General features: G+C 46.5%; 1 protein-coding gene across 1 annotated transcript in view; it reads right to left on the reverse strand.

Annotated features, from left to right (window-relative positions):
• lrrc9 (leucine rich repeat containing 9) overlaps positions 1 to 15,586 on the reverse strand; it is a 187,430-nt gene that overhangs the window by 139,312 nt on the left and 32,532 nt on the right. The window contains exon 8 of the mRNA XM_048538501.2: positions 11,306 to 11,461. Within this exon, the coding sequence (XP_048394458.1) occupies positions 11,306 to 11,461 (156 nt within the window). The remainder of the gene's footprint in view (positions 1 to 11,305; positions 11,462 to 15,586) is intronic.

Raw genomic sequence — 15,586 nt, forward strand, 5'->3', positions numbered from 1 at the left:
ACCCAAGTCGTGTTCACTAAGCTCAGATGGACTAGTGAGGGTGTCCACTTCCATCAGAATACCCTGCAACTCCTATTCTCCACTTGCTGCATTTTTAATGACAAAGCCAGTCTTAGTGCCTGTTTGAAATCAAATTGGGCCTCAGCTTGTAGGCGCTTTTATATAGTCACATCATTATTGCCACATACCAAATTACTCATTGTTTTTCACCTGCCCCAATGTCATAGAGTCATATAGCACGAAAACAGACCCTTTGATCCATCGTATCCATGCTGACCATATTCCCGAACAAAATTAGTCCCACCTGCTTGCACTTGGCCCATATCCCACCAAACCTTTCCTATTCATGGACTTATCCAAATGTCTTTTATACATCAACTCTACTTGCATCCAGCGCTTTCTCTGGCAGTTCTTTCCACACATAAACCACTACCTGCGAAGAAAGTAGCCCCTCATGTCCTTTTTAAATCTCTCATCTCACCTTCACAATATGTCCCATAGTTCTAAACACCCACACTCGAGGGAAAAGACCATTGTCAATTACCTCATCTATGTCCTTCTTGATTTTGTAAACCTCCAGAAGGTCAACCCTCATTCTCCCATACTCTAGTGAAAAAACATCTGAGTCTTTCAAGTCTATTATTATATCTCAAGCCTTCCATTCCCAGCAACATCCTGCTAAATTTTCTGATCCCTCTCTAGTTTAATAATATCTTCCCTATAACAGGCTAGCCAGAACAAGCCTCACCAAAGCGCAACACAACCTCAACATGACATTCCAACTCTTTTACTCAAAGGTCTGAGCAATGAAGGCAAGTGAGTTAAATACTTTCTTAACCACCCTGTCTAACTGTCACACAGATTTCAAAGTATTATGTACCTGAACCCCTCGGTCTCTGTTCTACAACACTACCCAGAGCTTTACCATTAATTATATAAGTCATGTCCTTGTTTATATTACCAAAGTGCAATATCTCACATTTATCCAAATTAAACTCCTTAGCCCATTGACCCAATTCATCAAGGTCTCTTTGTAATCTTAGATAACCTTCTTCACTGTCCACTATACCAAAGTTTGTGTTATCCGCAAACCTACTAACTATACCTCCGAAATTCTCACCCAAATTATTCACATAAATAACAAACAAAATCGGAGGCGTACCAATGCCTGTAGAATATCGTTAGTCACAGGTTTCCAGTCCAAACAACACCTCTCCACCATCTCCCTCTTTCTCCTACCATAAAGCCAATTTTGTATCCAGGTGGCAAGCTCACCCTGAATCCTTCATGATCTAACTTTGCGAATTAGTCTGCCATGTGGAAACTTGTCAAAGGCTTTTCCCAGAAAAAAAAACACATACTTTCAACGTGCTGCATCCAGTCTTCAATGTCAGGATCAAAGAAGTCAAACTGCCCAAATAACAGCATGATGCTCAAAGGGGCCACCATCCAAAGTCTCAAAGGTTAAAGAACAGCTACAGAACTCTACATCACCACCTTCCAATGGAATCTGTGGCAGTCCTGAAAATCTCCCAAGTCCTCCAGATATGACATTTACAAATATCCACATCCACATCCACATGCTACCCTAACAAGAGCATGATGCCCCAACAAGACATCTGCTGTGAGTGAATTTCTTTAGGAATGTGTTTTTCTCTCATTGTCTCTGACAGAACTCCACAGTGGCCAGTATTCCATCATCACATCACCCTTCATTTACATGAGGAGAGTCCAACTCAGAGAGTGAGCAGGGTATCTGACACTCCTGTTTCTATCTGTCAGCCAGAGCACTCTGATTGGACCACATTAACAGCCCCAATCAGGGAACTCACTCCATGAAGTCCACCTGGCTGACCTTCTGACAATCACCACAGTTCAAAGCTGACATGCAGAATATTTTAGACCATAATGAGACCATTAGGAGCAGAATTTAGGCCATTCAGTCCATCAAGTCTTCTCTGCCATTCAATCATGCCTGCTAAGTTTCTCAACCCCATTCTCCCCATAATCCTTTATCCCGTCAATCAAGAACCTATCTATCTATCTCCGTCTGAAATATACTCAATGATCTGGCCCCACAGCCTTTTGTCACAGTGAATCCCATAGATTTACCACTCTCTGGCTGAAGTTTCTCCCGATTTCCAATCTAAAAGGTCTACCCTTTACTCTAAGACTGTGTCTTCAAGTCCTCGTCTCTCCTACCAATGGAAGCACCTTCCCAACATCCACTATGTCCAGGCTGTTCAGTATTCTGTAAGTTTCAGTTAGATCCCTCCTCACCCTTTTAAACTCCATCGAGTATACACCAAGAGTCCTCAAACGTTCCTCATATGTTAAGCTTTTCATTCCTGGGACCGTTCTCACGAACCTCCTCTGAACCTGCTTCAGGACCAGTACATCTTTCCTGAGGAATGGAGCTCAAAACTGCAGACAATACTCCAAATGTGGCCTGGCATTATAGCCTTATAGAGCCTCAGAAGTACATCCCTGCTTTTCTATTCAAGTCCTTTCAAAATAAGTGCCATAGTTGCATCTGCCTAACGACTGTCTCAACCTGCAAGTTTAGAAGCCTGGACTAGAACTCCCAATTCTCTTCGCAATTTAGGCTTCTGAATTTAGAAAATAGTCCATGCTTCTATTCTTCTTACCAAAATGCAACTTTAAGTCTTTCTTAAATTCTTTCAAGGGGCTTGAGCATTGCCATCTGAGTCAGGATTTTTTTTTGCCCATTCCTAACTGCTTAGAGGACAATTTAGGGTTAACCACTTTGCTGTTGGTCGAGATCGACATGTTGGCAAGTACAGGTGTGGTTGACAGATATCCATCTCTGAAAGGGCATTGATCAACCAGATTTTTTCTGACAGCAAACAATGGCGAGCTTTTGGATGTGAGTTTGCTCGCTGAGCTGGAAGGTTAGTTTTCAGACATTTCGTCACCATTCTAGGTAACATCATCAGTGAGCCTCCGATGAAGGGCTGGTGTTATGTCCCGCTTTCTATTTATCTGGTTAGGTTTCCTTGGGTTGGTTAGTCATTTCCTGCGTGGGTGATGTCATTTCCTGTTCTTTTTCTCAGAGGATGGTAGATTGGCTCCAAATCAATGTGCTTATTGATGGAGTTCCGGTTGGAATGCCATGCTTCTAGGAATTCTCGTGCGTGTCTCTGTTTGGCTTGTCCTAGGATGGATGTGTTGTCCCAATCAAAGTGGTGTCCTTCCTCATCTGTATGTAAGGATACCAGTGATAGTGGGTCATGTCTTTTTGTGGCTAGTTGATGTTCATGTATCCTGGTGGCTAGCTTTCTGCCTGTTTGTCCAATGTAGCGTTTGTCAGAGTCCAACCCAAACTTTGGGTCCGCTACGTGGATGACACCTTTGTCATCACGAAACAAAACAAATTAGAGGAAACCTTCAAGACCATCAATAATACCCTTACTGGCATAACATTCACAAAAGAGGAGGAAAACAACAAACTGCCATTCCTAGACGTCACAGTACAGCGAACAGTCAATGGGGAACTTCACACCAGCGTCTACAGGAAAACAACACACGGACCAAATACTGATATACAGGAGCAACCATCCCAACACCCACAAACGAAGCTGCATTAGAACATTATTCCAACGAGCCACCACACACTGCAGCACAGAGGAACTACGAAGAGCAGAAGAAAATCACCGATACAGCGTATTCAAAAAGAACAGGTACCCAATGAACACAGTCCACCGATTTCTCAGCAATAAACCCAAACAAACAGACAAATCGGGCTCAGAAACAATAACCACTCTCCCCTATATCAAAAACATTTCCAAAATGACTGCCAGACTACTCGGACCTCTTGGCATCAGGGCAACCCACAAACCCACCAACACACTAAAACAGCAGCTAATGAACTTAAAATACCCTACACAGACAACAAGCAAAACGAACGTCATCTACAAAATACCTTGCAAGAACTGTGACAAACACTACATTGGACAAACTGGCAGAAAGCTAGCCACCAGGATACATGAACATCAACTAGCCACAAAACGACATGACCCACTATCACTCGTATCCTTACATACAGATGAGGAAGGACACCACTTTGACTGGGACAACACATCCATCCTAGGACAAGCCAAACAGAGACACGCACGAGAATTCCTAGAAGCATGGCATTCCAACCGGAACTCCATCAACAAACAGATCGATTTGGAGCCAATCTACCATCCTCTGAGAAAAAGAACAGGAAATGACATCACCCACGCAGGAAATGACATCACCAACCCAAGGAAACCTAAACAGATAAATAGAAAGCGGGATATAACACTAGCGCTTCATCGGAGGCTCACTCTTGATGTGGCCTTGAATGGTGATGAAACGTCTGGGAACAAACCTTCCAGCTCAGTGAACCAGCTTACATCCAGAACAAAATAAAGACCCACTCTTTTGTGGACCGAGAAGAGGAGAGCGCGACTGTGTTGGAGGTGGAAGGAAGACGTCAGGTTGGCTGTGCACCCTTGCAACCGGTGGATCTTAATGCTGACTCCGGCCTAACGCTGGTTCAGGGGAGCAGCCAACCTGCAACAATGGCTGCGGCGAGTGCTCGGGCCCTGGGTCAGGGGGTCCGGAACACCATCCGTGTTTCCGTGAAGAAGGTAGATGAAGGTGCACCTGTGGACTGCACCTTCTTCGTGAAGAGGGTCCTGTTGGACTGTTGTGGGTTTGCTGCTGCGGACATTTACTGCCTGCAGATTTCCCTGGAGGAGGTTTCTACGATGTAACCTTCAGGAGTGCCAAGCTTTGCGAGCGCTTCCTGGAGGTTTTCAAGGAGAAAGGAGGTGAGGGCCCCCTCTCTGTATTGACCGCTGTCGCGCTGTTTGTGATGCCGGTGCAGAGGAGCCGTATGGTGACTGTACACATGTACAACCCGTATGTGCCAGGATTTGATAACCTGACCTTCCTTGGAAGGTATGTGAAGGTGGAAGGGGACCTAACCAACATCATGGACCCCTTCGGGATCTGGACCAGTAAGAGGCAGGTCAAGGTGACGCTGAGGACGGGCATGGACGGGAACATCGTACACCCACCATCCAGCTTCGCGATCGGCGGGAGCAAGGGCTACCTGACCTACGCAGGGCAACCTAAAGTCTGCCATGCCTGTGGTAGGTCAGGTCACGTGGCGGCCGACTGCAAAGCCACCATCTGCAGGAACTGCAGGGAGGAGGGACACCTTGCAAAGGATTGCCCACAAGAAACAAGCTGCAACCTTTGCGGGGAAGTGGGCCACCTCTATCGGGCATGCCCGCGGCGGGGGACCACCTACGCCCAGGTCGCCGGCAGGGGCAATGCGGGGCAAGCCCCCGCGGAGGAGAGGAAGGCACCAGGGCCCTGCAAGGACCCCCCTAATGTGCAGGAGAGCCAGGTCGTGCAGGAGGGCCCAGCCCCGCAGGATGGACCCGAGGCCAGCAAAGCGCCCCTGCAGGCTCCGCTCCCCCCCACCCCCGACAACCCAGAGTCAATGGAGGAGGCGACAGGTGACCCAGGGGAGTGGACGGCAGTCCGGAAAGCGAGGAGGAAGGTGCACCAGCGGGCCCAGGCACCACAACCAGCAGGCGGGAAGAGGCAGCTACAGGGGGGCTATAAGAGCTCCTCTGACGAGGGAGATTTGGAGGAGGCGCGCCCAAAGCAGAAGCTAAAGATTTCAAGGGAGAAGGAAAGCAGCACCCCGCTTCCAGGTGACGGGAAGCGTCCTGAGGCTCCCTCCGACACCCAGCCACACGCCGCTGGGGCCCTGGAGGGCCCCTCGGAACTTTCAGGCGGGAAGGAGGAAACAGCGTGTCCCCAGCCTGACCCAGAGCCGGACTCTCCTGCCTCCGAACCCCCATCGGAGGGATGCCACCTGGAAGGCAGCATGGACGGTTTCCTGAGCCCAGAGAGCGTCCAGCAGTTAGCCCAGGCAATGGGCATGAAGGGACAGATGGAGGGGCTAGACCTTGGACTTGGGGAGGGTACTGTGGTCACTGCCCACAATGGGGGTACGAGTTGCGAGCATTAATGTGCGCAGCATCAAGTCCACTGCAAGATGTGTGTCCACGTTGGCCTACCTGACCACCGTCAAGGCGGACCTCCTGTTTCTGCAGGAGTACGGGATACTGCACCTCAGCAGCTACGGGAAATGGTCCGGCGCCTGGACCTGTGGGCCTTCGATCTGGTCGGGGGGTAACGACTGTCGCTCCTAGAGCCTGGCTATTCTGCTGCGAGGGCGCAACTTCATCATCTCTCAAGTTCAGGAGGTGGCGGTGGGGCGCCTCCTAGTGGCTGATGTCACCTACGGGAATGCTCCCCTGAGGCTGATCAATGCGTACGCCCCAGCGGTATGGAGTGAGCAGTTGGCCGTCCTGCAGCAGCTTCCACCCCTGCTGGCTACGTCCAGGCCAGTCATCCTAGGCGGAGACTTCAACTGCATCATCGATGCAGATGGAAGGTCCGGCGTGGGGACAGCGGGTGGGGGGGAGTCAACTGGATGTCACATCCAGATTCCTGATGGGCACGGTGAAGGACACAAAGCTGCTTGATGTCTTCAGCACCCCTGCAGACGGAGCGCAGCGGAGATACACCTGGTTGCGGCCAGACGGGTCTATCCGCTCAAGGATAGACTTCCTGTTTGTGTCACGGGCGTTCTCGGTCAGGTCCACCGGTGTCGAGCCGGTGTTCTTCTCTGACCACTGCCTCCTGCTGGCCGACTATCATTTACAGGATGCCCAGCAGGCCGGCAAGGGGACGTGGAAGCTCAACACGACTCTGTTGACCCCAGAGAACGTCGAGGAGCTTAAGAGGGAGTACGCTGGTTGGAGAACCATGAAACCCCTCTTTGAGTCTCCGGGCGACTGGTGGGAGACGGTGAAGGAGAACATCAAGAGGTTCTTTGTCCTCAAGGGTGTTCGGAAGGTAAGAGAGAGGTGGGGAAAGCTGTTGCGACTCCAGAAAAGGGTGCAGAACCTGCTCCTTCTGCAGTCAATGGGAGTCAATGTCACAGAGGACCTCCGCGAGGTGAGGGGCCAGCAAGCCTCGCTCTTCGCCGCGGAGGCCTCCAGGATAATCTTCCGGTCCAGGGTCCGCTCCGTGGAGCAGGATGAGACGTGCTCGCGTTTCTTCTTTCAGAAGGTGCACAAAGAGAGCTCTGTGCTTAGCCGGCTGAAGGAGCATGACGGCTCGGTGACGTCGTCTCGGCCTGACATTTTGATGATCAGCAGATCCTTCTATGCAGGACTGTACGACGTGAAGCCCAAAAACAGCACGGCCTCCGAGTCATTCCTGTCGTCTATCACGGAGGTCTTAGACGATGGCACGAGGGAGTGGCTGGACCGGCCGATATCCCTGGACGAGCTGACCAGAGCCCTCAAGTCCTTGGAGAGGAATAAGACTCCCGGGAGCGATGGCTTACCGGTCGAGCTGTATTCCGCTCTGTGGGACCTGGTCGGCCAGGACCTGCTGAGGGTGTACGATAGTGTGCTTCGGGCAGGGGAAATGTGCAAATCCATGAGGAAGGGCATCATCACCCTCTTTTACAAGAGGAAGGGGGAGAGGGAAGAAATTAAGAATTGGCGTCCCATTTCACTGTTGAACGTGGACTACAAAATCCTGGCCAAGGTCACAGCCAACCGGGTCAGGTCTGTCCTGGAGTCAGTGATGCACCCTGACCAAACCTGTGCTGTGCCGGGCAGGGGGATCTCTGAGAGCCTCGCGCTCATCAGGGATACGATTGCCTACGTGCAGGACAGGCGGGTGGACACCTGCCTCGTCAGCCTGGACCAGGAGAAGGCCTTCGACAGGGTCTCTCGTGCTTACATGAGGGACGTCCTCTCCAAATTGGGGTTCGGGGAGGGCATCTGCAATTGGATCCGGCTGCTCTACACCAACATCGTTAGCGCTGTCTCGATCAACGGGTGGGAATTGAACAGTTTTCCCGTCAGATCTGGAGTCAGGCAGGGCTGCCCGCTCTCTCCTGCCTTGTTCGTGTGCTGTGTGGAGCCCTTCGCCGCATCCATCAGGAAGGACGTGAGCCTGAAGGGCGTGACTATCCCAGGCAGCGGAGGCCTTCAGGTCAAGACCTCCCTGTACGTGGACGATGTCGCTGTCTTCTGCACCGATCGTCGGTCGGTGAGTAGGCTGTTGGACATCTGCGGCCAGTTTGAACTGGCCTCGGGTGCCAAAGTCGATAGGGCTAAGAGCTGAGGCCATGTTCTGCGGGAACTGGGACGACCGCTCCTTCATCCCCTTCACCGTCAGGACAGACTACCTGAAGGTGCTGGGTGTTTGGTTCGGTGGAGCTGGGGCGTGCACTAAGACTTGGGAAGACGTATCACCAAACTGAAGCAGAAGCTGGGCAGGTGGATGCTCCGGTCCCTCTCCATCGCGGGTAAGAACCTGGTTGTCAGGTGGGAGGGGCTTTCGTACTGTTGTATGTGGCGCAGGCCTGGACTATTCCCTGGACCTGCGCCGCTGCAGTCACCCGGGCCATCTTCCACTTCATTTGGGGGTTGAGGATGGACCGGGTCTGCAGGAACACCATGTACAAAGACCTGGAAAATGGGGCAAAGGGCGTACCGAACGCCACCCTCGCCCTGATGGCTACCTTTGTGTGCGGCTGCATCAAGCTGTGCGTAGATCCTCAGTACGCAAACAACAAGTGTCACTACTTACTGAGGTTCTACCTGTCCCCGGTGTTGCGAAGGATTGGCCTGGCCTCGTTGCCGCGGAACGCTCCGAGTAGTTGGACCGTCCCGTACCACCTGTCTTTCATGGAGAAATCTTTGAAGGGAAACACCTTTGACCACAAGGCCATCAGGCAGTGGTCAGCACGTAGTATGCTCGAGACCCTTCGGGAGAAGGAGAGGGTGGATCCCGTCGTGTGGTTCCCCACGCAGACTGCCAAAGTCGTTTGGCAGAATGCCTCATCGCCAGAACTTTCAAACAAGCACAAGGACATTGCTTGGCTGGCGGTGAGAGGGGCTCTGCCAGTGAGATCCTTTATGCACGCCTGGAATCTCTGCGCCACCGCACGCTGCCCTCGAGGCGGCTGCAGGGGGGACGAGACTGTCAATCACCTCCTTCTGGAGTGTGCCTATGTGCAGGAGGTCTGGAGGGGGATGCAGTGGTATTTGTCGAGGTTCGTCCCGAGCAGCTCTGTGACGCGGGACTCCATGCTCTATGGGCTGTTTCCCGGGACGCACACTGAGACCAACATCAACTGCGCCTGGAGGACCATCAATGCGGTGAAAGACGCTCTTTGGTCTGCCCGCAACTTGCTGGTCTGCCAGCTGAAAGAACTGACCCTGACCAAGTGTTGCAGACTGGCGCACTCCAACGTCCAGGACTACATGCTGAGGGACGTGCTAAAGCTTGGGGCAGCCGCCACCAAGACGCGGTGGGGAAAGACCACCCTATGAAACCCCTCGTCCAGAATAGAAAAAAGGGCCCTATCTGGTAATTGGGCCCAGCTGGCGCCTTCCCCAACTGGTCAGGGGGCCAACGGGGACTGTGCGGGGAGACGACTGCTGGGGTATTTTCTTTGCTTTGTTTTTTTTTCCTTTAGTTGGTGTGTGTACCCCCTGGGTAACCCGGAGGGGCTTGCTTGGCTGGGTAGGTGTATAAATATGTTTTATTTTTTGTACATCTTATGAATAAAGTATATTTTTTCAAAGTAAAAAAAGGTGATGAAACGTCTGAAAGCTAACCTTCCAGCTCAGCGAGCAAACTCACATCCAGAAACTCAACTTGAGCTACAAATCTTCTCAAAACTCGCTAATGGCTAGCTTTTCATACTTACACTGAATTCAAATTTCACCATCTGCTCCGTTGAGATTCAAATCTATAGTCCCAAGCAGGCATCTGGATTTCTGGATTCACAGTCCTGTTCTATTACCAGTGTAATAAAGGCAAAAAATAGTCTGCCTTTTTCCTTAACAAATGATTCTTCGCCACTGTACCTGCAGCCATGTCAGACCGACTTCCCACACTTCTGCTTTCACCCTTTCTCTCCCCTCCCACAATGATAGGTTCTGCCTAGTGTTCATTTCTCACCCACTAGATTCTGCATCAAAAGGATAATTTAAGCCATCTCCAGCGAGATGCTACCACCAAGCACACAGATCCCTTATTGCTTTACCAGCATTCCACCGGGGCAATTCCCTCTGTGATAAACTCCTCCACCCCCATCATTTCCCTACATATCCACAGCACTTCCCAAACAATCACAGAAGGTGCAAAACTAGTCAGTTTATCTCCTAGCATCCTTCTCGCAATATTCCAACACCACTACCGCCTACACCCCACCCCACGCTGTCCACCCTCTTTCCCCCAAGCTCATCAACGCAATCTTTTAGTCTGCCTACATCTTTTCTACTCTCTCCAGTCACTGTCCTTTTGTACTTCCTTCTCTACCACCACACCTCTCACCCCCAAAACTCTATCCCCATCATCAATATAAATACCAATAGCACTCTTCTCCAGCTATTTTCAGTTCTGATGAAGGGTCAGAAGACTCAAAACATTAACTGTGCTTCACTCTTTATAGATGCTGCCAGACCTGCTTACTTTCTCCAAAACTTTGTATTTGTATTCCCACTATACCACTGCTTCACTACATTTAGTGAGTTATAATCCTGTTGATCAATATAACAGGATCTTCAAGACTATGAGCTGTTCCTTTAATACCACATATTCTGTATTCCACATTTTGGGAGATAAGGATTTTCCATGGCATATTTACATTCTACATTTTTAAAAAAAATTGTTCTATTGTTGTCCATTACTAAATATTGGATCTATGTTGATTTTAGTTTGTTAAAATTGTTATAAAGGCACTTCCATCATTAACATGTCTAAAGAATTGTGAAAGATGATTCAGTTGAAGCACTGAAGAGTTCCTCGACTTGGCTTTTTTTTCAAAAAAAGGTTGCTGAAGCACAATTTTGTCTGAAAGAATCACTTCCTGCAAGTCACATGGCTTCAGCTAACTGCATTATTTAAAAGTGCAATGTTGTCATTTGCATCTGTCGCTGGGAAATTCATTGCTTTTCAAAAGCTCTTTTTCTGTCTGGTTTGCTAATAAATGTGAGACATGACAACCTGACCTCTACCCGTGCAAAGTTTTGTAGGAGTAGGAAAAGTTCTTGACTTTTCATCAGAGAATGGAAAAATGGCCAGACAATTTTTGAGTACTAGTAACACAGATTATGAGTGTAGGAAAAGCAGAGGCTTTTAGTAGAGGCTGAATTAGGGGAAAAATAAAATCAATAAACATCACAGGTTTTATACTTACGGTTTTAATACAGAAGCTAATGGTACTTATTCGCTCCTTAGGTACATCCTGCAAAGAACTAATTTGCTTCTGTAATCTTTCCACAATTTCAACTTGCTGTCGTTGGATGCTCTTTATACGCATACTATAATACATTGTCTTTTTCATCACAGTTGACTGCAGGAAAGGAAAAATTAATTCAATAAATCGTACCTCATGTTCATTTTGACACAAAATGATAAATGTTTAAGTTTCAAGTTATGGATGATAAATTGATTTAAAATTGTAATTTTTAAAATTCTTTTATACTCGTCACCTTTCACATTTCAAAATACAGTTTCCAGAAGCACTGACTGTTTATAAAATTTTTCTGTACTCATTTTTTAAGTTGCTGTTTTTCCTTCAAATGCAATCGTGGAGGACGTATTATTTTCACTTTAACCTTATTTGCAATTACATTAATCACATCTGAACATACATTAAAATGAAAAGGGAAAACACACAGACATTTGTGTTTTAAGAATCTGATGTCACATAAGAGGGAAACTGATCTTTTTATCTTTCCTGTGCTATTTCTGAAATGGAACAGTGATCATTAAGGAAGACATGTTTCAGGTATGTTGTTATGGATCAGACCAGATGCACTTAAAATAGTTTAAGAAGATAGCCTAGACCCAAACTTTTCCTTTTCTTTAAGGCAAATGTAAAGTGCTCTGTTCCAGATGCAATTTCACTGGTCAAACTATTCGGTATTAAGCAAAACACAATTTATTCCAACACTATAGTTAAAATGTAACAAAAGAAAGACAAACTTAGAATAACTTGCTTCTATTAGGTCATAAGTTACATGACACCAAGTTATAGTCCAACAGGTTTATTTGAAATCACAAGCTTTGGGAGTGCTGCTCCTTCGTCAGGTGATGTCACTTCACCAGACACAGGATCAGCGTCCTGAAAATTGAGATTTCAAATAATCCTGTTAGACTATAACCTGATATCATGTGACTTCTGACCTTGTCCATCCCAGTCCAACACTGACACCTCCACATCTTGATGCTATTGAAAAACATAACCAAATAATAGACTATTACTAATTAACTGCTCCAATATCATAAAATCCTGTAAACACATCATTGGCAAAAAAGCAAAATCAGAAATCAAATTTTCTCACGTGCAATGCCAGCAGTAGGAAGATAATCCCAGCTTCTAGCTGTAATTGAGAGAGGGGGTAAAGAAAGCTTCTGCTTCTTCAAAACTCCAGCAGCATCTGCTGAACATAAAAGCTAAAAAATTAAATATCCTGGTCTGTGAGAGCTGGCCACACCCATCTAGGCTGTTTCTGTTCCAATTTTAAAAAAAACCCCAAGCTTCATGAGCTGCTTATGTCACCACAGACTGATCGGCAACTCTTATTCAATCTCTGACTCTTAAAAGAAACCAGGACAAAATGCATCTCTCGAAGCCACAGCATCCTTACAATGTTCCAACATAGGTAAAAGACAATGGAGCCAAAGCCAGGCTCAATGGGTGATGGGAGAGTGCGAGAGTGGGGAAACAAACATAAAAATGTCCATAATGCATGTCAGGTGATCTTCTCAAGTAAGAACCAGACTAAATACAACAATGTAAGGTAACAGAAGACATGATATAGATTGGTAAAGCAACAATGAGAATAAATGGCAGTTAACATGAAATTGAACCCAAATATCTTCTACAGCACGCAAGCAGGAAAAAGTGACAGTGAATGTCACTATCATCTCAGAGGATCACAGGCCGTTGTGTTCACTGGATAGAGGAAAAAAAGGTAGTGCCTTAATCTTTGCTAGACACCTTCTCCTTGTCTCAGCTTTTTTCCTGATAGCTAGTGCGGTATCTGACCAAATTGTGGAAGTATGGAATTGATTTTCATTGCTTGATGACTCCAAATGAATTGCTGGGAATAACACACATTACATTACATGCCCTCATTAATCTGATCAATGGGTTTTGATTCAGTCAGTTGAAAAGTGCTACGGAGGATCCTGCCTCAATCCCAAGGAGACTCAAATCTTTTTCCAATCCATCCCTGGTCAGGTTCTTCTCTAACCAACCATTAAGATCATTGCAGAAATCGTTCCAAAGGTGGAACATTTCTTTTACTTGGGAAGCTACATCTCATTAATGCCAATGTCGTGGTGGAGATTCAATATTGCATCCGATCTGCGATGGCTGCCTTTAGATGCCTAAGAATGAGAGTCTTCGATGGCCATGACACCTGTACTGATACCAAGATCCTTATGTATAAGGCTCATCCCTCTGACTCTATGTGGCTCTCATACTCAGTTTAGGTGCCACTTCAAGACCCTCATACTGTTAGAGACAGATTCTCCATATCAGCTCAGAGATAGGCGTACTGATATCAGCATTGTTAAAGCAGCTAACACCACCACTATCCAGGCCATGATCATCTGAAACCAACTCCACTCGGCTGGCCACATGATTAGTATGCCTGAGGACCAAGTACCAAAGCAAATTCTCTTCACCCAGCTCAAAGAAGGAAATTGAACAAAAGGATGACAAATGAAGCATTTCAAAGACTCTCTGAAGGCTTCCCTTAAAAAACGCAACAGAGATGTCAATGCATCGGAGATCTTCATTCTGAAAAAAATCTGACATGGATGAAACCCCTCTATGAAGACGCAGGATTCTTTGAGAATACCTGATAGCAAGGAGAGGTACAGAAAATGAACCGGAGAAAGGAAAGCCAACAATCTTAAAGGCAAGGACCAATCTATCTCCCAGAAATGCATGGTCAGAGATGCAGCTCTAAGATTGGATTCATCCACATGATGAAGCCACAGAATCCATGACCAATGATACAGAATTTCCTGGGTGGACAATCATGCTCACCAAGTGGTTGGTGACAATGACAATTTGCTATTGGAATATGTGAGTAGGGATAAGTGGGGCATATTAGCAGCAAAGCGAATGTTACATGCTTAATGAGATGTGCGGAAAGATTAGTACTTAATATATACATTGCACAAAAGCAAAAGACTGCAAATGCTAGAAATCTGAAATAAAAACAAAGTATTGGAGAAACTCGGCTGGTCCAGCAGCATCTGCAGAGAGGGAGAATTAACAACAGTCTATTCTGACTGCTTCAGGATCATGAGAAAAGGTGGAAAACTGATACATTTTATACAGAAGAGAAAATGAGGAACAAGTCAAACAGCAGGGAATGTCAGGGGAAGATTAGAGGTTGCAGGAGATTAGAAATGACAGAGGTCACAAAACAAAAAGGTAAGTGAGTGGTAATGGTCATAGACAAGTTAGGTTAAGTTAGCAAAATTAAGGAAACTAGATACTAGGGGAGAATTCTTGGAAGGTTGGGTAAACAAAATGGAGGTTACAGTACATGGCCTGAAATTGTTTGAATTCAAAATATTGACCTTATACTTTGCGTTATTGTTTACCAAGAAAGGTGACATCCAGACAATATTGTAGAAGTAAAATGTTTAGAGCTATCCTACTGTCAACTGATTGGCAGAGTGCACCAGAAGGGCTAGCAGTACTTAAGAGTGAATATGTCATCTGACAAATGGGGCTAGTGATTTTGGAAAGGCTTAAAGTGACTTGGAAAGAGACAAATGTGTCATAACAAAGGTGGTCCCAATTACTAAAGATAGTTAATTCAATAGTGTTGTAAGGTCTCAGTTAATTAAGGAGAATTAGCATTGATTAGCAAACGGTTGATTGTGTCTGATTAATCAAACTGCAACATCGGTAGGGTTGGTTTTTGATGAAGTAATAGAGAATTTTGAAGGGAAGCGATAAACATCAAATGCTTACTTAAAAATCAACACAAAGTATCAGTTAAAAAGCTGTTTATCAAAACTGAAGATCATGGACAAAGAGGTACAATATTAATCTAAATAAACATGGTTCAGGGACAGAAAGCAGTGTTATGACCCATTGGGTTTGTACACCGTAAATAAGGCTCTGCTATTCCCAAAGTCATATAAACTGTTAAAGTTTTCTTTTCAAGGTATGCACATTACTCCAATTTACGTGATTTTAAGAACACAGTTGATAAAAAGCACGACATAGAGTAGGTTTCTGTACTAAATAAGAATTGATATTTATTATAAGTCATTATTAAAGTAGTTATACTATAGCTGCAAGTGAAGAGATGCAATTTGAATTTTCAAGTTTTGATTGGAGAAGCTAGCATTATTTTTTTTTCATTCATTCACAGGATGACGGCGTCGCTGGCTAGGCAGCATTTATTGCCCATTCAGAGGGCAGTTGAGAGTCAACCAC

Source organism: Stegostoma tigrinum, chromosome 10, assembly GCF_030684315.1.
Source record: "Stegostoma tigrinum isolate sSteTig4 chromosome 10, sSteTig4.hap1, whole genome shotgun sequence".
NCBI classification, from domain to species: Eukaryota; Metazoa; Chordata; class Chondrichthyes; order Orectolobiformes; family Stegostomatidae; genus Stegostoma; species Stegostoma tigrinum.